Source organism: Podarcis pityusensis, assembly GCF_964106645.2.
Source record: "Podarcis pityusensis genome assembly, chromosome: 8".
Classification (NCBI taxonomy): Eukaryota; Metazoa; Chordata; class Lepidosauria; order Squamata; family Lacertidae; genus Podarcis; species Podarcis pityusensis.
In genome coordinates this window covers 88,377,500-88,402,764 of record NC_138033.1, presented here as the reverse complement: position 1 = coordinate 88,402,764, position 25,265 = coordinate 88,377,500, and the positions used below count along the sequence as shown (strand labels likewise).

General features: G+C 46.8%; 1 protein-coding gene across 4 annotated transcripts; it reads right to left on the bottom strand.

Moving 5' to 3' along the window:
- LOC308483877 (SH2 domain-containing protein 6-like) lies at nucleotides 1-24,051 on the bottom strand (the record flags this gene model as incomplete). 4 transcript variants are annotated; one of them, XM_081018172.1, is made up of 17 exons in its annotated part: nucleotides 1-2,797; nucleotides 3,881-4,039; nucleotides 5,819-5,908; nucleotides 7,026-7,057; nucleotides 7,852-7,876; nucleotides 8,715-8,745; nucleotides 10,271-10,340; nucleotides 11,158-11,191; nucleotides 11,714-11,742; nucleotides 13,185-13,304; nucleotides 15,800-15,872; nucleotides 16,534-16,595; nucleotides 18,705-18,819; nucleotides 19,435-19,451; nucleotides 19,904-19,938; nucleotides 22,372-22,397; nucleotides 23,907-23,951. In XM_081018172.1, 17 exons carry the CDS (start codon nucleotides 23,949-23,951, stop codon nucleotides 2,681-2,683), a joined length of 1,080 nt encoding a protein of 359 aa, XP_080874298.1. In that variant the 3' UTR covers nucleotides 1-2,680. The 4 variants fall into 4 exon arrangements, with proteins under 4 accessions (XP_080874298.1, XP_080874297.1, XP_080874296.1 ...); XM_081018171.1 differs by having other exon boundaries at nucleotides 267-2,797; nucleotides 5,825-5,908; nucleotides 11,143-11,191; nucleotides 23,907-24,051; XM_081018170.1 differs by having other exon boundaries at nucleotides 267-2,797; nucleotides 11,143-11,191.
- Nucleotides 24,052-25,265: the final 1,214 nt, after the last annotated feature.

Here is a 25,265-nt window from a genome sequence, read left to right as displayed (position 1 = left end):
TGCACAACAGGCCAAACCTTTATTAGGACCCCTCAAAATGTCACAGAACAGGCATGTAGTCTGGCCAGATGCAGAAGAGACCAGGACTCCTGCACCTTTGATAATTGCATTGTCCTTCTGCATGCAAGACAGTTGCTCCACCGCAGAGCTCCAGCGCTCAACCTTCTTAGTGTTCCTTTTCTTTAAACTGGACTTGGACTGGGCAGGCCTTCAAATACAGGACGGCTGAGAGGACCATCCTCTGTAAAGGAGGGCACCTGGCCACCTTCCTCTTTATAATGTTTTATTGAGTTCACATGACAGGTCATACAGAAAACAACAAACGGAACAAACCCACCCTACTGACAAAGTGAACCAAGATGAGAATAAGCATTATCATTTTAGAAAAATCACTACAAACTAGAAGGCAATATATTCTGAGGCAATCAGTACAGCTATATAGTTTTGTACTGATTTGGCTGGTTCTCGTGGGCATTCTCTACATGTTCCTGGAAGCTATTCTCCAGATTCTTCTTTGTGCTGAATAGGAGGGGGAAATGCTTTTCTACTAGATGGGCTGTAATTTGCAAGTCATGCTGGGCCTTGCATCAGTTTCATGCAGAATAAAATCCTTGTAGTTATTAGAAAATACAGAAACAGATGAGTTGAGTTACTCTGTTACCGTAAGTCATTTTTCTTCTGAGGATGAGCAGCTAGGGAAATTGGAATAATGTTTTCAAAATAAAAGTCTGTGCTTTGCAATGTAAAAGATTTTAACATACATTAAAACAAAACTGTATATCAATACTATATACAGAAACCAAGATTTTCTAGAATTGGGGTGAGCAGAAGGGAGACAGGGGTCTACTGGCAGATTTCAGGGTGATTTGTAGTAGATCAGAAAGACTTTATGACTCCCAATGTTTTAACAATTGCAAAAGGAAACTTACATTTCCCCCCAGATAAATTAGGCTACTAAAATGAAGGTGAAAGCCTGCCAGGAGTGGATTCTTGTGTCAGCTGATATTGGCAGTTCTTGCGAATTTAGGAAAAGACAAAGTAGATCCAACAAGCCTGAAAGCTACCCACCTTTGAGTTAAGAATGTAGTGTTTTGTGTTTCGGGCTGGGGCTGGTGGGTCTGAGTATGCCGGAGTCCCTTCCAATTCCTGGATTCAACAAGGACTAATTTGTTGGAACGGCCTGACAAATTTCTTGGTAGTGGCCCCCTAAGTATGGGTCGTCAATGTAACAAAGGAAGTGGGTCCCCATTCCTCAATTGTCTATTAATTAGAAAGACAAAATGCTGAAATCCAGCATTGCCTGAGCTCTGCGAGTGCGGCTTACTCCTGATTGAAGTGCAGAGTGTTTGAGGACCAGGACATTCACAGGGAAACCAAAATGCTTGTTTACAAAGCTATTGTACTACCAACATTACTGTATGCTTGTGAAACATGGACCACTGATAAACGCCATCTCCAGCTCCTCGAAATATTCCATCAACGGTGTCTCCGAAAAATTTAACACATCACTTGGAAAGACAGGAGAACTAATACCAGTGTACTGGAAGAAGCAAAGATCACCAGTGTTGAAGCAATGATTCTTCAACATCCACTTTGTTGGACTGGTCACGTTGTGCGGATGCCTGATTATCGTCTTCCAAAGCAACTACTCTATTCCGAACTTAAAAATGGAAAGTGTAATGCTGGTGGTCAACAAAAGAGGTTTAAAGACTGTCTCAAGGCAAATCTAAAAAATGTAGTATAAACACTGACAACTGGGAAACACTGGCCTGCGAGCGCTCCAGTTGGAGAACAGCCTTTACCAAAGGTGTCGTGGGCTTTGAAGACACTCGAACTCAGGACGCAAGGGAGAAATGTGCTAAGAGGAAGGCACGCTTGGCAAAGCCACACCGTGATCAACTCCCCCCGGAAACCAATGTCCCCACTGTGAAAGGACATTTGGATCCAGAATTGGCCTCCACAGTCACTTAGGGCCTCATTGTTAAAACTGTGTTTATGGAAGACAAAGAAGAAGAAGAAAGACAAAAGGCCAGAGTTGAGGTGTGTGAGTGGGGAGCTGGAAGCAGGAGGCTGCAGGCTGGGCAGCTGAGAGACAGGGCCATGCCTGGTTTTTGCTTGAATCCAAGGCTGTGCCTTTGGGAGAAGCAAGACCCTCTTGGGGTGTTAATGCTGTGAGCCCTTCCATCGTAGGCTCATCGTAGGCACATATGTGTACATAAGCCACATATCCTAAAGATGCCACAGTCTCCGCTGCCCCTCATTCCGAGGGAACCAAGTCCTGGTGAAGCACCTGGAACCCCTGGAATCTCACATTGCTCAGAGATTGGAGTGCTGTGCAACAGTGTTATTAACTGGGTGCAACATTTCAATTTTGTAACAAATAAACCAACCGCAGGACTGGTGCCTTAGGTGGGAATCCCTGCTAAACTCTCCCTTCCATCCCACCAGCCCACAAGTTCCCTTGCTTTGCCGTTTCAGTACCAGTGGAATATATTTGCAGATGCACTGCTGTTTGCCAGAAGAAGGCTATTGAGGAATATTGAAGAATGATTCACAAGAACCTTTTGCAGAATGCCAGGGTGCCACGCTGATCCTTTGGCCTTGTGTCGGTCCAGCCAGGCAAATGAAGCCGTTTGTGCCTGAGGTCAGGGAGGACGTCCCATCTTCCCAGGCCCCAAAGTCATGGCTTCACTGGAAACAGCAAGCAAGTCTGTTCCTTGGCAGAAGTGCTGCCGTCGACCAGCACCAAGGGGCGCTGGCTGTAGCTTTGGATGATGCTGGAAACGCTGTCAAAGAGCTGGCAAGGAAAAGAGCAGAACAGGGAGCAGGTCAGCTTCTTTCTGTACCTCCAGGGACTAGCTTTTTTAGTCCAGTTTCCCTCAAGTCACGAGGTGGCAGAGCTCTGCTGACTGAGGTCACATTCACCCTATATACTGAACACACACCTAGGCCACTTTAAGAGTCATGGCTTTCCCTCAAAGAATCCCTCAAAAAAAATCCTTTATTTGTAGTTTGCCAAGGGTGCTGGGAATTGTTCGGGGGTCCTCAACCACTACAGCTCCCAGAATTCTTTGGGGAAAGCTGTGGCTCTTAAGGTGGTACAGCGGTGCTTTAACATGCCCAGTGTGGGTGGGAGCTGAGAGGGAGATGGGCACATTTGTTTCTTCCATCATGGAACTCTGGGTGGTGGGCAGGGGGTTACCAGGTGCTTATCCAGACACTGAGAAGACCTGGACCTCCTTGGCTTCTGCAAGGTGGCCCTACATCAGGTGCCCTCTGGCTGGGGATGGGAGAGAAAAACAGTTCAGTTCACATTTCAGTGTACACTTAACTAATTTGACCCCTTCTCCTAGGACAGGCACCCCCAAACTCGGCCCTCCAGATGTTTTAGGACTACAATTCCCAGCATCCCTGACCACTGGTCCTGTTAGCTAGGGATGGTGGGAGTTGTTGTCCCAAAGCATCTGGAGGGCTGAGTTTGGGGATACCTGTCCGTGGGAGCCCACACTGAGGGAGGCAGGAGGGGCAGGAGAAGAAGGAGCAACAGCTGAAGCAAGATTAAAGTGGCCTGCAACCAATTTTTGGTGCCCATTCCACAACTTAGTTTCCAGCATCTCTTTGTCATAAAAGGAGAGTAAGCATGGTTGGAACATTCTTCCACATACTGGTAATCCCCCTGAAATGAAAAACATGAGAAATACAGGTGACAGGACTCAGTGGACCTGCTGAGCATTGACTAAGCTGACTGCCAGCGGAGCTCCAGTATTGCAGAGAGAGGGTCTCTCAGCCTTTCCTGCAGATGCTGGAGAAGGAACTGGGAACCTTCTGCCTGCTCTACGGCTGCGCCACGGCCCTCCCAACATAGGAAGAGAGCACTCGCCTCTTCGTGGCTCCTGCCATCCTTGCCAAGCGTGTATTGACGACTGCTCTCTAAGTAGCGGATGGGGATGTTGTAGACGTGCTTCTTGAAGAGCACAGCCAAAGTGAATGGCTGGTTCCAGCCGTGTCGTGAGCTCTGCCTCACCAGGTAGGCACTGTCCTTTTGTGAAAAAAGAGGGTGGAGACATTCAGGTTAAGGGAGGAGACGTCAAATGCAGGTGAAAATCTGGATCTTGGAATCAGAATAGGGTTTCTTCCCCCAGCCCATAATTTAAGTGTCAGTTTCACTGCTTAATAGGGCAAGTGTCTCATCATGTGCAGCCGACACCTGCTTTCTGTTACTTCCCTTGACTCTAGTTCTCCCTTGTGGAGCAGCAGAGAAGAAGCCTGTCCATCTCCTCCTTTTCAGCCCTTGGGATAACCTCCCCCCCCCCCCATTTTTTTTTGTTGATTTTTCATTGCATGTATACAATCAATTCAACACTCCTCTCGTTAAAAGCCAGTAGCTATTATTCATATTCTATTGTACAGTCTTCAGTCCTGCTTTACTATACATTCTTATCATTCCTTCAACCAAATCTTGTATACCAAATCATCATGGTCTCCATCAACCAAAGGAGACAAGACACACATGACCTTAGTTTTAACAAAAGGTAAAACCAGTGTGAGAGACAGTGTGGTGCAATGGTCACAGTGTCAGACCAGGACTTGGGAGACCAGGGTTCAAATTCCCACTCAGCCATGAAGCTCACTGGGTGACCTTGGGCCAGTCACCATCTTTTAGCTTAACCTACCTCACAGGGTTGCTGTGAGGAAGAAATGGGGAGGAGGAGAACCATATACAACAACTTTAGCTCCTTGGAAGGAAAGGTGTTATATAAATATAATAAATAAATTATTATCTCCACAAGTGCCATTCTCCATACAGTCTTAAAATATTAATCTAGTCCTATACCTTGTAAAATCTGTCAGGTTTGGGCTATGGAGATTCTTGCTGCAACTAGTAAAATTCTTAACAGGCCCTTTGCCTCAATATCTTTATTTACCCCCTCAGAAGCAGAGAGCGCGGCCATTCTGAGAACTACCGTATGCTGCAATGTCTCCTCTTCTTCCTTCTCATTTTTCTCCAGGCTAAACATATGCAGCTTTTTCTATCATTCCTTATAGGCCTGGTTTCCCAACTCTCACCATCCTGGCTGCCCGCCCCCCCGGACGCTCCAGCTGGTCAATGTCCTCTGGAGCACAGGAAGCTTCCTCATGCAGAGTGCTGATCCAGCCAACCTTGTACTGCCAACACTGACTGGCAGTGTCTCCACTGGATTCCAGCTCTCCCTGAAGACGCCAGTGGGGGGTGACCCTGGGGCCTTTGGGAGGCAAGGCTTGTGCTGTGCCCCCAAAAGGGGCCCTTCTTGAAACAGGGTGCCCAGAACTGGACACACTACTTCAGGTGTGCTCTGACCCAAGGCCAGCCCACCCATGAGGTAGGCTGAGGCAGCTGCTTCAGGCAGCAGAATGCCCAGAGGCGGTGCGTGCCCAAGGGTGTCTTCTGTGGAAAATTCCCCCCCATTAACCACAGGATATCCTATCTTTGCCCAGCTCCTGCCAGCCAGTAGGGTTAAGCAAGAAAATGTATTGGTTGATTGTGCCCAGTATCAGATGATCTGTCCATCCTGCTACACTGAGGCCTTTAAAATGGAGCCCCCAAAGCTGCCTCCCAAACTGGCTCCCTGCAGGGTCTCTCTCTCTTCTGGTCTCATGACACTCAGAAATCCCATTCAGCCACAGCTGCTGGACCTCCGAGTTACTTAGCTGCAGCTAATTCAGCTGGTGAGCACCATGGAGACTTCGTGGCTCCAGAAGGCAAAGGGATTGGAAGAGCCTCTTCCTTGAACAGCAGCTGCATTATGACAGTGCTGCAGGGCAACTTCAGGAGACACACCTTTACCTTATTAAACCGGAGGAGGGCAGCCTCAGCTGTATGTCGGTCACAGCTCCCTGCATACCAGGCCTTGTTTTGCATGCAAAAATCCTAAGGGAATGTAACAGATGATAAGGCAAGCACAGTCACAGGGAATGGTAGGGGCACAGCTTCTTTTCACACAGACTAAAGCGGCAGTTCCATTCGGACCCATGTCTTTCCACCGTCACTGAAGACCTCCGCCCACAGGTACCATTTCAGATTTCTCTGGGGAGGTGGCAATATTACTGCTGCAGCTACAGAAAACGTGCCCTGGCAGGTACCTGGATGGGAGAACACCTGGAAACCATGTTAAAAGTGCTCTTTGTTCTAGTCAGAGGAGCAGAGAACAAGGGCAAATTAAACAAATGGCATGTCAAGCAAAGGTGAAAGGCTCCCTCCCAACTGCAAAAAAAAGGAGCAAAGCAAAACTCAGCAAACAGTAAAGTTTTATGAGCACTGGTTGAGATCACACACACACACACACACACACACACCAGGGGGTTCAGTGGGAGTGTGGGGAGAAATGTGATTTTGCTTGCATTTTAATCAGAAACTATCTAAATTTGCACTTCTCAAAATTTTGCAGTGCATTTCTCAATCAAACAATGTGTACAGAAATGCATCCGCAGGGTCAATTGTGCATATTAATGCATAAGTTTTTGAAAACAACATACAAAGTTTATATTGGGGGAACTGCTTTTAAATGTGTGTATTAGGAGGAAAGGGCACTAAAATGACAACAATTTTTAATGGGGACTTAATAATCACAAACTGAAAAAACCCACGGTGGAATGAACGGACAGATTTGCCCACCCATAATACCACTCTTGGGCACATTGCAGCAATAAAGTAAACTCAAAACCCCACACCCACTGCAATACTAAATAAATTCATATGTGCCCTGATAATGAGGCATGGGAGGCGAAAGAAGAGGCATCACTCTTCTAGAACACAAACCCTTATGTCATAATAAATGCATTATCCTTAAGATACTGCACGACTCTTTGCTGTTGGTAACAATCCTATGTTAGCTACAGCAGTGACCCCCCTGCAACAGCACTGCCCTTCTCTCTCTCTGTTGTTATGCTTAGCCCCATGGGATTAGGGAGGTTAAACTTTAACTGCTGCTCTATAAGCAAGAGGACAGGGCAGCCAAAGAATCCTCAGGCAAGATCTCCTTGCTCACCTCTGGCACAGATCCGCTCTCCAGACACACACCTGAAATAGATAGAACATTTCAGGGATTCTGAGATATGTATTACATAGGCAAATATTCCCTGTGCCACATCAGTGCATGAATGACACACACATCGCATGAGCAATCAAGATCAGGGCACAGCTGTCGCTTGGGGATCGGGAATCTGCTCCGCATGAAGATGATCCCTGGTCCAATCCCTGGTCCAATCGTCATGTACAGCTGAGCAGGGGCACCAAGCCCCCCTGCAAAAAAAAATTCAAGGCGGGGACAGACCCCTTCAAAATTCCATGGCAGCCGTGCAAAGAGATACTCAACACACTTGGCTAAAGTCATTAACTCAAAAAGAGACTTATTTGATCATTTTAGCAATCTCTGTTTTTACAGAATTTCATCTTACAGATATGAAACCACAGACTAGGAGGGGATCCCAAAGATGGCCACTAGAATAAGCCCCCAATCCTCAGCATCACATGGCTGGGGCTGGTGCATTCTCCCCGCAAGTGTCCCAGAAGAACCAGGACATCCCCCCCCCCAGGTCACCATGATGTCACACAATTTTGACCGAGATCTTGCCCCAGAAACACGCTTCCTTTTAGGGCCACAATCTTGTGCAGCACCCCAAAACACACATTTTTGGGCATAGTGAGAGCACGGTCCTGAAAAAAGCACATCTTTTGGGCTCCATGATCTCATGCACCCGAGTTTTGGGACTCCACATGTTGGAGGCTATGCTGGTGGGAGCTGTAGTCCAACAACATCTGGAGGGGCCAGGTTGACAAAGGCTGATGCAGAGGCTTCAGAGTGTGGCACTTACCTTTGCACAGGTTTTCCGCAAAGGCCTGGAAAGAAAACGAGCGCACAGAGTTTTCACCTCCTGTTCCCATAGCCTAGGTATCTCTACCTGTTGCCCAGCAATTGCATAGGGCTAACTCCATGCACCCCTGTTCCCAGACATCCTTTTCCTCAACACAGGCCTGATTTATAAACCACCATACAAAAAAATTACAAACTCACTAAACTAAAAGCAATAAATGCATTTATAAAAATTCACAGGTTTCATTCCCTAAAATGACTGGGTCAGGCACTTCATGGCAAGCCTCCTTAAACAAAAATGTTATCAAGGCACTAGGCACCTGTCTAATTTCAGTTCATGGTTTACTCCAGAGGGCAGGAGCTGCAACACTAAAAGCCAGCCCTCAAGTGCTTATTATGTGCAACTCTAGGACACTCGGTTCTCTTAGTGATGCCTCCTCTGAGGAGTGCAATTGCCAAGCAGGAAAATCTGAGACAAAGTGGTCCCATAGGTCGCTTTAGTTATCCTGCCCTTTCTTCTCATGAACAAGTTCTTCTCTTCCCTCCCTCCATTTTCTCAGCACAACAGCCCTGCAGGGTAGGTTAAGCAGTTTGGTTTGCCGCATCCTGAGTTTGTGGTGGCCTGCCATAGCATAGCATAGCATAGCATAGCATAGCATAGCATAGCATAGCATAGCATAGCATAGCAAAACAAAACAAAACAAAACAAAACAAAACAAAACAAAACAAAACAAAACAAAACAAAACAAAACAAAACAAACAAAACAACAGTTAAGCCCATGAATGCAAAGTTCCAGAGACGTCCCCTGGCCATCACCCTCATCTCAAGCTCTCTAGTGCTCCCTTGCCAGCCCCCACACCTACCTTCTGGGGTCCTGATGGAGTGATTGCTGGCCTAACATCAGAGAGAGAGAGAAAGGGGGGGGGGAGAATAGGATTGTGGTGTGACATTAGCCCTGTGACATTTAAGATCTAGAACCCCTTGATCCACAGATTTGCAAACCCAGGTCTCAGACTGAGCATTTGATTATGAAAAGGGAAAGAACTGTGAACATGCCCAGGTCCTTGGTGAATTTCAGAGAGCAGTTAATCTCTGTTCAAGACAGCACTGCTTCTTAACAACAACTACTTACATGCTGTTTTTGATCCCATTGTGAACTCAAAGTGAAATACAATGTCATTCCAATTCATAACATGTAGTTAAAACCAGTGCTTTCCCCCCTAAAAAATGTTTAGGGGTATTCTCATTTTCCTACTCATATTGAAATACTGCCCCTCAATGAGGCCAAACTTAGATTCACAAAATGTTTAGCGGTATGCGTCCCCCCCCAAAAAAACCACACTGGTTAAAACCATTAACAGTTTAAATGGCAGCAACAGTAAAGAAAAGCCTTGGTAGACACACTTCAGAAATCTGAGCAGGAGCAGCTCACAGGGCGAGGCAAGTGCTTCTGGGCAGGTGAGTCACGGGGGGGGGGGGGGGAGAAGGGTTGGGGAGTCCATGCCCTGCAAATGTGCTGGGGGCAGTTCGGGATTGGCTGCACTGCTGTCCTTGCACTGCACTGACCCCTCTGCCTCTCACCCTCTCAGTAAGCAACAGTGACCCATTGGGTAGTTAGCACAGCCACATTGTGCAGCTTCTGAATCGGAACAGGAAGTTTCTAGAGCATGCAACACTGTTCTCAGACCACCTTGGACCAGGGATGACCATAGCTGCTGAACCAGCTGCAGCTGCAGAAAGGTGCTCCTTGGCACAAGACCTGGGTCTCAAGCAACAAGGCTGGATCCAGGAGCACAGCCAGCCTAGGTACTGGTTCCTCCAGTCTAGAACAGGCCAGCCCACTATGCTGACTGCTGAGCACTTGGTCAGGGCAGGGCTAGGAATGGTCAGGGAGGCAATGCAGGGGCCCCTCCCTAATACTGAGCATCATCACTGAGAAGGGGGGGGGGAGCTCAGTGCGGTGCAAGTACAGAAGCAAGAGTGTCGGATTGACCCCTGGCTCAAAGAAAGACCACTTCATTCAGCTCTCAGCCTCTCCATGCAGTGAGTCCCAGAATGCAGGGCTAAAGTGAGGGATGTCTCCCAAGTACCCTGGAAAACCGCTGCCCCTCTGAAGAGATGGTAAGGGACAGAGAGACTAATATGCTATCTCAGTGTTCATGGATGTTTTCACTTTCATCCTTCCTGACTAATGGCCATGGTGCAGTGGCTGATGAGGGCTGGAGCAGAGGTTGGATGGCCGTCTGTCATGGATGCTTTAGCTGACATTCCTCCATTGCAGGGGGTTGGACTGGATGACCCTTAGGGTCCCTTCCAACTCTACATTTCTATGATTCTTTGAGTATCTGGAGGGCACCATGTGGGCTACCCCGATGTACAGATACTGGGATTTTCTCTTCTGGAAGGAGGACACACTCACCTGGCTTGCTTCAGAGGCTGGACAGGAGGCACTGGGGTTAGACAAGGAAGCACTTTGCGGGGCACCAAGGCTGGAAGGGGAAAAAAGAGGATCAGGCCACAAGGAAGGTGGCAGGCTGGAGCTCAGCACCCCTCTTTGGGTGGCTTTGGTCCCAGCTGGCGTCTGCTGGAGACAAGCACCTAGCACCACTGGGGACAATGTGAAGCTGCCGTATTCCAGATACAGCAGACCATCCATCCATTTGTCACATGTTTGGATCCCTCAGATGATGATCACCCTTAATAAAATAAAAAAGCCCTAGTGGGTCAACAATAAAGTCCAATATGCAACAAATAAGCAAAATCACAATGAAGATCAAAGACAATGTTAAAATGGCAGCTGCTTAAAGGACATAATGAAAGGAAGATAATATGGCAAACGGAGTTTCCGTGTGCTCTGGTTTCCATCATGGTGTCCTGTTGTGCCAGAAGCGGTTTAGTCATGCTGGCCACATGACCTGGAAAGCTGTCTGTGGACAAACTCCGGCTCCCTCGGCCTGAAAGCAAGATGAGCACCACACCCCATAGTCACCTTTGACTGGACCTAACTGTCCAGGGGTCCTTTACCTTTTTACCTTAATATGGTTTAAAACACAGACGATTGTTTTGCTGTCAGGAGGCCATCGGGGACGGACGGACAAGATGAGTCTGGGAGCAGCCCTTAAGAAGGCCCCAAAGGTCCTGGACAAAAGGTCTTTCCCATCATAAGTCAGAGATGGCAGGCGTTGATGACCCCGGGACCTTCTGCTTGCTAAGCCTGCGATCCAGAACTGAGCTACAACCCTTTCCTAGAAGCATCACAGTGGTGGCTTCTGGTGGGGAAAGGGGCTTCACCTGCTCTGGGCTCACATTCCACGTAGATCGATTCCTCTTGGGTCTCCTCCTGGGGGTGGGGAGAGAGAGAGAGAGAGAGAGAGAGAGAGAGAGAGAGAGAGAGAGAGAGAACACCACTCACATGCTGATCACTTCCTTCCCTCTGATTTCTTCTTCTCCAGCCAGGGCTGGCCTTATCATTAGGCCAAATGAGACAACAGCCTCAGGCAGCAGATGCTGGAGAAGGAAGTGGCAACAGCCCCCTGGCAGTTCCTCCTCAGCTCCTCCCGCCATTGGAAGACAGAGCTATGTATGCAACATGGCCTGCCTTGGTCCCCTAAATCTAGGCTGCTTCCTTCAGGTTCCTTGGGAGAACTATTCTCTCTTCAGTGCTGGAGATTCAGCAGCCAGACAGGTCAGCTTCTGCCCATGGAATGGGGAGGGAGTGCCCATCTTGTCTTTCGTATGGTCTTGGTCGTGTCTCCGGCTGCCCACAGGGAAACTTGCAAGTTACCCTTGCTGCAAATGTGCTAACCAGGGACAGTAATCTGAAGCAGCAAATGTTCTAAATAGCAGGCGGGTTCTTAGTTACCTCGTCATCTTTCAGGGCTGGTAAAGGATCTGCAAAGTGGTGCAAAGGAAGACAAGAATTAGCAGCCAACAGCAATTCCTCTTCTGCCTCTTTCCCCAAGCCCCCAGCCCCCATTCTCTTCACCCCCTCCCAAAGGCAGCAGGAGCTCAGCAGAGCTCAGGTGGGCGCCATTGCCATTCTAAGAGAACAAGGGAAAAGTTCATGGTGAGCTCTGGCACCTCTTTTTCTAGAAAAACAGCAATGAGCATGAGCCCCTGCATTCCAAAACATCTGGAGGGCACCAGGTTGGCTGAATTGGACTCCAATTTTATATGCTGCCTTTCCACAAAGGAAATTGTGGTCAAGACAGCTTACAATATGCAAGGTATTGAACAGCAAGAACAGCAATACATAAAAATAACCATTAAGCAGTTCAATAATATCAACCGCAGTACATTTCAAACATGCAATAACATTTCAATAATGTCCAAATAAAAATTCATTCATTCATTCATTTTTTTAAAAAGCACAGTTCAAACCAAAATATCTGCATATATATTAAGATCTAACTCTACAAAGGCACCACTAACAACCAGACCAGTAATGGGAATTGTTCAGTGTTGTACCTCTGATATTGGTAGGGCAGAAAGCAGGGAGCCCCACAGCTGGTGGCGCCAGAGCCAATGACAGGCAGAGACAAGGAATGCTAGTTTGGTCCCCATCTTCTTCCTCCTTGTACGTCAGAAAACAGGCAGTTGGGGCTGAGTGGGGGGGGCAGTGCCCTGTTTTCCCACTGGAATTGCCAAAAACCCAACACATTTTTTGGCAACTTGCCTCACACCTGGGATCCCTCTCCCCCCACCTCTCACCTGGGGCCATGGCTCTCCCCTCCCCACACCAGGGGCATTCTCAGCATCTTACCCCTGGGAGGGGTAGGGCTATTTGGCTGTCACTTTGGCAGAGGCTCCTCCACTGGGTTCTGGTCCACCCTCCCCACTCCAACCTCAGTCAGCTTCCACCTGCCTGCCAGAGTCTCACGCCTCCTTCCCAAAGGCCTGGAAGTGCTCCTCCACAATGCCACTGCTGTTGCAGGAGCTGCTTCTGCCAGCCCCACCGCAGTTGGTGCAAAATCAGGGCACTCCGAGACAAAGGTTGAGCCCAGGGCGCCTTGAAGGAAAGTCTTGAAGGTTAAATTGGGGCACCTGGAAGGTATGCTGTAGGTCTCCCTGCCTTCTTCCCTTCCCATCCCAAAGACCACTGGGCTGACGGGAGTTGTAGTCTAAAGTATCTGGAGAGCACCAGGTGGGTGAAGGTTGGAGACAAGGAGACAAGCAGGCAGAGGATCTTCAGGTATAACTTGGGAATGAATTTTACTTACTAATCTGAAAGACCCTTAGCTGCCTGTCTCCAGTCCACTGAAGTAAGAATTTACTCAAGCAACCTTCAGTCACAGATTCCAATGAGGCCACAGCTGGCTCGCAATTCCACCTACCTCTGCTGGCGACAGCTTTCGCTTGGGACCCAGAGGGACCCAGGACTGGCAGAGACCCCCGTCGGGCTGAGAGAGGAAGAGGTGGCGGCACAGACTGCTTCATCATCCCTTTTTGTAGAGCTGCAAAGAAAGGATCTGCATTACTTCTGAGCATGAGCAAAGTGCTTTCCACACACCACCCAGTAATTGCAAACCAACATGTAGGATTTGAGGAAGGGCTTCTAAGCAAGGACCACCACCTCTCAGGTTAAGAAGAATATTTATTTCATAGCACTTTGGAGTAAACTGTTTGCCTCTGTTCAACAACCCTGTAAAGTAGAGCCATGCTGTCATAGCCATATTACAGATTCTGGGTTGAGACTGAATCAAACCAGGCTACCTTGTGACTTCATTGTGACATTTAACCAGAGAATGCCCTGGAGGAAACTGACAGCACAAGTTTAACCATGAAGCTTAACTCAGAAGTAAGCCCAATTGAATTCAATGGAGCTTACTCACAGAAAAGTAGGGTTAGGATTGCAGCCTTAGGCTGCATATACACCATACATTTGAAGCACTTCACCCCTCAAAAATCCTGAGAACTGTGGCCTACCCCTCCAGCACTACAATTCCCAGCACCTTTAACAAACTACAGTTCCCAGGATTCTTTGGGGATGTTAAGTGTTTTAAATATATGGGGTGCTTGGGGGGCCAGTGCCTCTGGTGGGGGCATGTCATGTCCTTCTGGGGTGGTTTGTGAGCCTTTGGTCCGTGTACTCCGATCTCACCTGTGGCTTTTAGAAGCTGTCAGCAGGCGACAGCAGCCACATCCCAGGGAATGGCTTCCACTGGCTGGCTAAACCAGGTGAGGGGAGATGAGGGGTCTGAAACCCTCGGCTAGTTAGGGACTGCCTATCCCCTGCATGCAAAGAGAGGCTCCAGCAGATTGAGCAGATGAAAACAACAGGGAGTCCACCAGTCAAGAAGGCAGTTTCTGCCTGTGCTGGAGAGGGAAGTGAGGGGCAGGTGGGGCTCATCCGCCTGGGAAGGAAACCCAGCTAGGAGCAGAAAATCTCTGATCCTGAACCTCCACTGCCTTGCGGGATATTTTTGGAGAAGTAAAGGCTAAGGACTAAAGCCTGCACAAATCTGGATGGCGTCCCTAAGAGGGTTGGATGGCGCCTTGTACCTCCTTCCAGCAACTCCTGCAGCCAAGATGGTGCCAAACGTCTTGCTCTGCTTTGCTTTGGACCGCATCAGCCAGGCCATTTTGGTGCCACTAAGGCAGCAGTTTGATTTCACCCCCCCGCCCCCGGCACACTCCATTGTCTCTCGAGACAGACGGATGCTAACAATGCTGCCTTTGTCCATTCGCTGCTATAAAACAAATTAAGTGCTCCCTCCTCTTTGTTGAAGAGCCTTGGACTCAGATATTTAATCTGGAAAGTGGCACAGACCTGCTCAGTGCTTTATGTTCTGAGCCTCTCTGTCTCTCGCGGTGCCACAGCTTTCCCCAACCCCCACTGGCCCAGCCTGACTTTTCCAGGGTCAGGTGAAAAAACAGCGAGACTCTTTGCCTTGCCAGCTTCCAAACATGACAATCACCCCATAATAATCACAAGACCTTAGGGCTGTACTGGATAGCTCAGCGAAGAAGTTGACCCAGCGTGAAAAAGGCAATTTCCATGCCAAGGACCATAGGAAAAGGAATTGAAAATAAAATTGCTGATGTCATTATACAATCCCAGAGCACACTTGGAGTCTAGTGCGCAGTTCTGGTCGCCTCTTCTCAAAATGAAGATTTAGAGTTCAAAAGGTTCAGAAAACAGCAATGAAAATGTTCAAGGGATGAAGCGACTTCTCTTTGAGGGCAGGTTGCAGAATTTGGACTTTTAAGTTCAGAGAAAAGGTGAGCAAGAGGAGACATGAGAGGAGTACACAAAATTATGCATGTCATGAAGAAAGTGGAGAGAGTTTATATCCCTCTCTCATGGTGCTGGAACTCAGGAACATCCAATGAAGCTGAACGTTGGAAGATTCAGGACAGAAAAAAGAACAACGCACAGGTAAACTATGGAACTGCCTGCCACAGGACACAGTGGTGGCCGCCAACTTGGGTGGCTTTCAAAGAGGACTGGGTGGATTCATGGACTACGAGTCCTGGTAGCTCTGCCCTGCCGCCACAGCAATGCTTCTGAATACCAGCTGCGTGGGAGGAGAGCGTTCTTGTGCTCGGATCCTGCTTGCTGGTTTCCCTTTGGGGCATCTGGCTGACCATTGTGAGAACGGAATGGCATAATAATAATAATAATAATAATTTATTAATCTGGCTGGGTTTCCCCAACCACTCTGGGCAGCTTCCAACAAAAGATTAAAAATACATTAAAACATCAGTCATTAAAAACTTCCCTAAACAGGGTTGCCTTCAGATGTCTTCTAAACGTCAGATAGTTGTTTATTTCTTTGACATCTGATGGGAGGGCGTTCCACAGGGTGGGCGCCACTACCGAGAAGGCCCTCTGCCTAGATGGGCCATGGGCCTGATCCCGCAGGTTCTTCAGACATCCTCAGTCCCCAGGAAGGCATCATCCCCCCTTCCACCTGCTCCCCTTCTCCGCCCAGCCCCTTCCTCTGACCTCTTTCTATGGCCAGGAAGTTGAATGTCCCGTCACTGGAGTCATCACCATCTGCTCCAGGCTTGGACAGGAACTGCAAGGCATGAAAGAGAACTGAATTGCGCTTCACGTTGAAATGGGGGCGCTCCAGACATTCTTTTTATTCTGTATTCGTGATGATTTCTGCTCCTGGTGGTATTGGTAGGGCTAGACAAGATCCCGCTTTCAACACTGCTTGTGCTTGTGAAAGTTTTGGAGTGGACAGACATACAGTTTTGCATCCCGTCAGTACATGCCCTGTAACTTTTCATGCCATGCATTTACGGTGGGGTATTATCCTGATATTTATAGGGCTCTATTGCCATCTGGAGGGACACCCACGCAGTAATACCAGGGAAGCAACACAGAACAACTAAGAAAACAGAAGGGAGTGTGGACGGTCCAGTATAAATCCACCACTAATACACTGTTTTTGGGCCAATGATACTGCAGAAAAACACCAACCTGGAGAAGGTCCTTGTGTGTCTTGAGCTCTTGTGCAAAAGAAATTTTGCTTTTCAAAAAAAGGACACATCCCAAATCCAAAAGATTTCATTTCTTAACTTAAAGCTTATAAAAAGTAGGAAAATGATTAAAAATGCTGAACATACAATTTCTCCCTGCAGTTTTAATGCCCTGCAAGTTAGCCAGAGAGATGATACTTGGCTGTCTGGAGAGCCCAGCTGTCCTGCCTGTGCAGGCAGCACATCACTCACCGGAAGGGACTTGGGCTGGAGGAGGTTGTGTGGCTCAGAGAAGCGCCTCAAGGACGGGCGATCTAAGGACAGAGAGACAACCTGAGAGGGAACTGGAGATCACAAGTCCCAGCTATAACTCTTGCGCCCCCACAAGCACCTTTCACTTCTCCCCTTCCTCTTCCTGGTCAACATGGCTCACTCCACCCACCCACCCTCTTCCCTCTAGAATACGGGGGGGGGGGGCTTGCAGGTGATTGCAGTCACCTTGCTCAAGGCAGGTATTCCAGAGACAGAGCTTCTTCAGCAGACACCTGTGCAGCTTCTGCTTAAAGACCTCCAGTGAGGGAGACCTCGACCCATCTAGGTAACTGATCCCATTGACAAACAGATCTTCTTATCAAGTAGCGATGGGCAAATCTGCCAATTTCAGTTTCTTTCAGTTTCTCAGTTTTCTACTCTTCTATTCAGTTCTCTACATTTCCACATCAGTTTGTAATTATTGCTATTTTGGATCCTCATGAAAATTCATTAGCTATTTAGTACAATTTTCTCCTCATAAACACATGTTTTTATGTACTTTTGCCTAATATGCACATTTTGCAATGCAATTTCCCCTAATATAATACATTTTTCTGCATCATTTTCACAAATATATGCATTTTTATGGAAACTTAATCCCAGTGTATGTATTTGTGTACATGTTACTCGGCTGGACAACTGCAATTTCGAATGGCTGTGTTTCTGTCTGCATAGTGTTTAGGAAAGTTCAAATTAGGTAGGCTTCTTTATAGATATGAACTGAACTGAACTGAACTGTCCCCTATCCTTATTGTCAAGAAAGTTCTTCTAATGTTCAGCCAAAATCCACCTGCAGCTCAAACCCATCTAGTTCTGCCCTCTGGGTGGCAGAAGAGAAGAAGTCCTTGCTCTCTTCTGTGTGACAGGCAGATACTTGTAACATCATTGTGCCCTCTTAGCTCTCTCTTCTCTAGGCTGTCCATATCCAGTTCCTTCAGCCCTTCCCCTCCATGTCCCCAACCATCTGCAAGGCAGTTGTGTGTCATTTGCACATTTGTTAAGAATCCTAATGCCAGTGTACTGGAGAAAGCAGAGACCACCAGTGTCAAAGCAGTGATTCTTCAACATCAACTTCGTTGGACTGGTCATGTTGTTTGGATGCCTGATTATCATCTTCCAAAGCAACTACTCTATTCTGAACTTAAAAATGGAAAGTGTAATGCTGAAGGTCAACAAAAGTGGTTTAAAGACTTTCTCAAGGCAAATCTTAAAAAAAAGTAGTATAAACACTGACAACTGGGAAACACTGCCCTCGAGCGCTCCAATTGGAGAACAGCCTTTACCAAAGGTGTCATGGACTTTGAAGATGCTCAAACTCAGGAAGAAAGGGGAAGAGGTGTGTGAAGAGGAAGGCATGCTTGGCAAACTCGCCATGATCAACTCCCGCCTGAAAACCTATGTCCCCACTGTGAAAGGATGTGTGGATCCAGAATTGGCCTCCACAGTCACCTACGGACATACTGTTAAGATTCACTGATGAGCACTCTCTGCGTACAGTTTTCCAACTTGGAATAAGCCTACCTGGCAGTACTGTCATTTAACCTGCAATTAACCAGTTTGTTAATCAAAATGGCACAGGGAACTTTGCTGGTTGTGATGATGGCTCCAGAGTATAGATGGGGGAATCTCTCAATTAATTCTGTTTCCTCATTTTTCCACTCTTAAGTTTATTTCTCCACATTCCCACATCAGTTTGCCATTTTTTTAAAAGTCCTCATAAAAATCCAGCAATGTTTCATTTTTAATTGCTCCTAATATAGAATTGTAGACCCGAGGATCATCTAATCCACCCCATCTTTGTTTGCAATTCTGCCTGATAAACACATTTTTTGCAAAGCCATTTCCCCTTATATGCCCTTTTGTATGCTATTTCCACCAGTATGTGCAATTTTGTGGACACTTTGCCCCAGTATATGCATTTTTTATGCACATTACTTGGCTGGAGGACTGCATTGAAGTGCCGCCTTCAAAGGAGGGCTGTGCTTTGGTTCACATATTATTTCAGAAAGTTCAAAATAGGCAGGCTTGCCTATCAATGTAAACTAAATCACATCCCCCCCATACTCTGGAGAGTCCCGTTTCCAGAGTCTTACTCACCCTTCCCAACTTACCAAGATATATGTTCTCTGCAAGCGCTGGAACCATTTGCTTGCTCTGCCCTTTACTTGGGGGCACTTCATATGTATACAGATCGTCTTCCTCCTCCTCTTGAGTATCACTGGGAACCTACAAGAATGGAAGGAGGAAGCTGGGTGAGGCCCTCACATTCTCAAATATGCGGTGGTCCAGGCTGTGTTGCAGTCATGGAAGGCTAGGGAGCAGCCACAAAAGAAACCGCTTATGAACAAAATCGAAGCCAGCAAATAGCCAGGTCCAGAGGACATCCACCTGAGAATGTGCAGCTTGCATTGAAAGTGCCTTCTTTCCCTCAGAGAATCTTGGGGACTGTAGTTTAACACTAATAGAGCTACAATCCTGGCATCGTTAACAAACAATAGTTCCCAGGATTCAGGGGGAGTGGACACACAACCATTGGGCTGGTTTCCATAGATTTTTCTCAATCTCTCCCAAGGCAGAATTGAGAGCTATCCATAGAAAGCGGTAGAAAAACACAGGGCTTTGCCTTTGCTATGACTGGGTGGCAAGTACACACACAACCCCCGCCCCAAGGAAAAGGGGGAAGCAAGTAGAGAAATTCAGGTTCACTTGAACATAAAGATGGTCTGCCCTAGGGGGCTATCTAGGGGTGACGTTGGCATTAGGGAGCAGACGTCAAGAGGGCTCTGGGGTTAAGATGGCAAGGATAGTGCTGGGAGTTGGCTGGTGGTGCAGAATACTTACCCCCTGCAGCTGTTTCTCTGAAACACACAAAGGGCTTTGGCTCAGCCATGTTTTTATCAAAACTTCCCACAAAGTGTTTCCCAAAAAAACAGACATCAGCAACAAAATCAACAAGAATCATAAGGTACCATTTAAAACTTTCATATTAATAAACAGATTCAGTCTCTCAAGGCTTTGGAAAACACCACTGAAAGCATAACTGGGCAGCTCAGCTCAAAGGGGCTGATGGCCTTTGTGCCCAGGGACTTAAGGACACCGCAATAAAGGAGTTTTGGAGGCTTCCTTATATTCTAAGGTCACATTTGCACCAAATGTTTAAAGCATCATGATACACAGCCATGGCTTCCTCAAAGATTTCTGGGAGCTGAAGTTTGTTAAGGGGCTGAGAGTTAAAAGGGGACACGCACACCCCACTTCTTTGTGATGAACGCAACACAGGCACCCCTGTGTAATGTACTCCACTGCTTACCTGGTCGCTTGGGAGGCACAGGTGGGACTCTGGACCTTTTAAGAAGGGCAGGAACAAAATTAGACATTCAGAAGCATCATAAGATAAGATGGCAATCTCCCTGTTCCTCTTCCACTTGGCTCTGGGTAGCTGTGTCCAAAAAGGACTGAACAAGTATCTGCTAGAGATGCTCTGTAGCAGTGCATTAGACATAGTCTTCCCTCAGGACCCTCCTCCTTTCCCCAGCAAACTGTCTATGGAAGAACCTCTGTGCCTTGTATAATCCTCTGGGGATGGACAATGTCTTTTTCTTAAGAATCAATTTCTATTGAAAGTTTTCAAGATAAAATACAACAAAAGCCAGGCTGATCTAAGAGAGAAAGATAGCAAAGAAACAAAAGAAGAGAAGAAAAAAGAGAGAAAAGAAAAAGAAAAGAAGAAGGGGGGAAAGAGGACAAGAATACCAATCTCTTTATCACAATTATACCTTAACCCTTATTCCACACACTGAAGAGTGAACCCTCCAGTCACTATTTCATTTCCCAGAAGGTGGAAAAAGCAGCAAGGGGGTCAACTATTTTGGACCTTATTAACAGCTAAGAACTGATCAATGAGATGGAAGTAGTGGGAACCTTGGGAGAAAGTGACAACGTCCTCTTGGGATTCATTATACAGTGGTACCTCGGGTTAAGTACTTAATTTGTTCCGGAGGTCCATACTTAACCTGAAACTGTTCTTAACCTGAAGCACCACTTTAGCTAATGGGGCTTCCTGCTGCTGCCGCGCCACCGGAGCACGATTTCTGTTCTCATCCTGAAGCAAAGTTCTTAACCCAAGGTACTATTTCTGGGTTAGCAGAGTCTGTAACCTGAAGCGCATGTAACCTGAAGCCTATGTAACTCAAGGTACCACTGGACAGAGGAAAGGAAAAGCTGAGTGTAGCTGGACACACACACTGCACTTTAAGAAAGCTGATTTCAAAATGATTAAGGAATTACTGGGTGAAATCCCATGATCTGAAAACTCAAAGAGAAGGGAGTCGGTGATGGATGGAGTTTCTTAAAGGTGAGGTACTGAAGGCACAATTGCAAACATTTCTTACAAGAAAGAAAAGTGGGAGACATCTAAAAAACAACCATGTGACTGCATAAGGAGCTTGCAGATGAGCTGAGATTTAAAAGAGGCATGTATAAGGAATGGAAGAAGGGGCAAATCACGAAGGAAGAATATAAATGAGTAGCCAACACTTGCAGGGTGAAGGTCAGGTGGGCTAAAACTCAGAACAAGCTCAAGCTTGCAAGGAGGTTCAAGATAATAAAAAGGTTTCTTCGACTATGTTTGAAGCAAGAGGAAGAGCAAGCAAGTGGCAGCCCCTCTGCATGGAGAAGACAGAGAAATGCTGTTGGATGACAGAGAGAAGGCAGAACTGTTCAACCTGTACCTGCCTCTGTCTTCTTCCTAAAGGAAAACTGTGCCCAACCTGGTGATAGTGGAATAAAGGATGAAGAGGAAAAAAGGACAAATGGGGTTCCACAGGCCCAGTGTTGCTCAGCATCTTTGGATATGACTTGAATGAAGGAATTAAGGGGATGCTCATCAGATCTGAAGATGACACTAAACTAGGAGGGGTACCTAGCTAAGATAGAACCAGGTTCAAGAGGATCTTACCAAAGTAAAGAACTGAGTCAAAACTAATAAAATGAATTTCAATAGGGACAAATGTCAGGTTCTGCACTTAGGCAGGAAGAACCAGATGCACAAATGTAAGATGGGGGACACCTGGATTGCCTGTAGTACATGTGAAAAGAATCAAGGGGCTTTGGTGGACCACAGGTTTAACATGAGTCATCAGTGTGATTGCAGCAGCAAAAAATGCTAATGCAATTCTGGGCTGCAACAACAGAAGTATAATGTCCAAAGCAAGGAAAGCCATAGTCCCACTCTATTCTTCCTTGGTTAGACCACACCTGGAATACTGTGCCCATTTCTACAGTTTAAGAAGGATATTGACAAGCTGTAAGGTGTGCATAGGAGGGTGACTAAGATGATCAAGGGTCTGGAAACCAAGCCTTATGGGGAATGGTTGAGGGAGTTGGGTTTGCTTAGCATGGATAAGAGAAGTGATATAATAACCTTATTCAAATATCTGAAGGACTGCCATACTGAATAGAATAAGCTTGGGTTTTTTGCTGCTCCAGAGTGGGACCCAAACAAATGGATTCAAATTACATGAAAGGAGATTCTGACTAAATGTGAGGGAAAAGTTTCTGATGGTAAGAGCTCCCCCCCCCCCATCAAGTAAATAAATAAAAATACGTAACTAAGTGACCAATCACGTAGCAGATAGCTTAGTTCTACCCCCAACACAATTCCTGGCTACACCTATGCTTCCAACTCTGCCATTCTACGATTCTATGGCTCTATGATTCTAAGCCCACTTTTCTGCTTGCACTTGAGTATAAGCCACAAGTCAATAAAAGGTTGCTCACGGAGTCTTATTCTTCCCAAATATGTTCTGCAAAAAGAAGGAAAGGAAATTATAGAGAGAAAACAAAATTAAAATCTTCCTCTTATATTTGTTAATCAAGAATCCCCTTGGGTAGTATGGAGCCAAACTGTTTGGAAACAAAATAAAGGTAAAGGTAAAGGGACCCCTGATCTTTAGGTCCAGTCGTGACTGACTCTGGGATTGCAGCGCTCATCTCGCTTTATTGTCCAAGGGAGCCGGCGTACAGCTTCCAGGTCATGTGGCCAGCATGACTAAGCCGCTTCTGGCGAACCAGAGCAGCGCACGGAAACACCGTTTACCTTCCCGCCGGAGCGGTACCTATTTATCTACTTGCACTTTGATGTGCTTTCGAATTGCTAGGTGGGCAGGAGCTGGTACCGAGCAACGGGAGCTCACCCCATCGCGGGGATTTAAACAGCCGACCTTCTGATCGGCAAGTCCTAGGCTCAGTGGTTTAACCCACAGCGCCACCCGCGTCCCTTGGAAACAAAATAGAGTTGTGCAAAAACTAAGTAGTGATTGATGCATATAAGGACTCACATTAAAAAGCTACAGAATATTGAGGGTGCTTTTTTTGGTGCAGGGTGAAGGTGGCCCAATAGAGACTACAGTATTTTGGAGGTGGTGGTGCTTATGGGGATGCATGCCTTGAGGTTAAGCAACTCAAGTGTTTAATTGTCCCTTCTATACCACCTTCTAAAATAGTACAGTTTTGCTCTAATGGGAAAAAAAGAGAAAAGTAATATTGGAAAGAAACCAGGAATTTAACACCCCCCTCCCAAAATAGTTCCAGTGCACACTTATGTCAGAGTTGCATTTTTAAGCGCACAGACAACACAAATAACCAAGTCTCAAAAAGCCCAGGAGGACAACACAGACAACACTGGAATGCAATGACGTGATGACAACATTGCGCGGATGCTCTGTAAAATGTGAGTGAACAAAGGATAACAATCCTGCAGTAAAAAGCAATACAGAAGCAACTGTGGATTGGCCTGACCCAGTCATATGAATCCCACAGTCTGTAATGCACCTCGTTCACATGATGAGGTGCATTATATTCCTGCCCAGCCTGGGCAGACCTTGCAATGTGCACGTCCTTCTTCCACGTACTCTCCACCCATTATAGTGGCAGCTGCCAGTCCTCAGTGTTTAACAGATATGACATGAAATCAGTCACAGTTCCAGTCCCCTGACAACTGAGGGGCAGAGGAGGACCACCAACTGCATAGGAGATTTTATTCCCAAAGAAGACAGCTTCTCTGAAACAAGAAGTGTAAAGATGGTTACCACAATTTTTATTAGGCTTTGGTAACATCTAGGAATGTCGATTTCATTTTCTCATTTTTCAAATCTTCTGTTTACCACATTTCTCTATCAGTTTGCCATTTTAAAAAATAAGTCCCCACAAGCCACACGGTTGGACTCACTTTTAGCTGACCCAGATTCCCAGCAGAAAGCTCTCCCGAACACCAACCCTAAAATACCTGGGCAGAAAGCAAACGACAATCTTACCATTGTGGAAGAAGTGGAGCTCCACTCAGCCCAGCCAGGGGCCATGCAAATGGGGGCCTGGCCTTGCCAAGCAGGCACAAAACACCACTGTGCCTCATATTTGCATACACCTTCCAAAGGATAGATTTACACAGAAATGGCAACAACAAAGGGGGGGGGGAAGCTTAAAAAGAAGGGAGGGGTAGCTAATGCTGCAGAAAACAAAATCAGAATTCAAAATTACTTTAACAGATTGGAGAACTGGGTGCAAGCTAACAAAACGAATTTCAATAGGGACAAATGTAAGGTTCTGCACTTGGGCAGGAAGAACCAGATGCCCAAATATAGGATGGGGGACACCTGGCTTACTAGCAGTACATGTGAAAAGGATCTCGGGTCTTGATGGACCACAAGCTGAACATGAGTAAACAGTGTGATGCAACAGCAAAAAAAGCTAATGCTATTCTAAGCTGCATCAACAGAAGTCTCTAGTGTCCCAGTCAAGAGAAGTCATAGTCCCACGCTATTCTTCCTTGGTCAGACCACATCTGGAATACTGGGTCCAATTCTGGGCATCACAATTTAAGAAGGATGTTGACAAGCTGGAAGGTGTGTAGAGGAAGGTGACCAAGATAATCAAGGGTCTGGAAACCAAGTCTTATGAGAAATGGTTGAAGGAGGTGGGTATGTTTAGCCTGAAGAAGAGGAGACTTAGAGGAGATATGAGAGCCATCTTCAAATACCTGAAGGGCTGCCATATGGAAGAGGGAGCAAGCTTGTTTTCTCCTGCTCTGGAGGGTAGGACTCGAACCAATGGCTTCAAGTTGCAAGAAAGAAGATTCCAACATAACATTCAGAAAAGCTTTCTGACAATAAGAGCTGTTCAGCGGTGGAACAGACTCTCACGAGAGGTGATGGACTCTCCTTCCTTGGAGGTTTTCAAGCAGAGGTTGGATGGTCATCTGTCATTTTAGCTGGGATTCCTGCATTGCAGGGGCTGGGACTAGATGACAGTCATGGTCCCAGTCTACTGCTGAATCAAAGCAAACATCAGTGAGGTTTTCTGCAAACTGACAATTGTTCCGATTCAGCGGTAAACAGTGGGTTTTCCAGGGAACCTGACGGGACAAATGGAAGAGGTTTTGGGACAAAAAGAGTGGGGATGATCCCACAGAGAGCAGCTGCCTTATACCTAAGCTGACCATTGGTATTGGCAACACCAATAAATTGAGGGCGGTGTGGGAGGTTGCCCCATACAGGGCGCCAAGCCAAGGGGGTGCACAGTTGAGAAGATCCCTCAGTGAGAAGATCCATTTGGGGGCGCCAAATTGTGGCCTTGCTCAGGGCGCCCACTACCAAAGAGCCCCAAGGTCCGCTCCA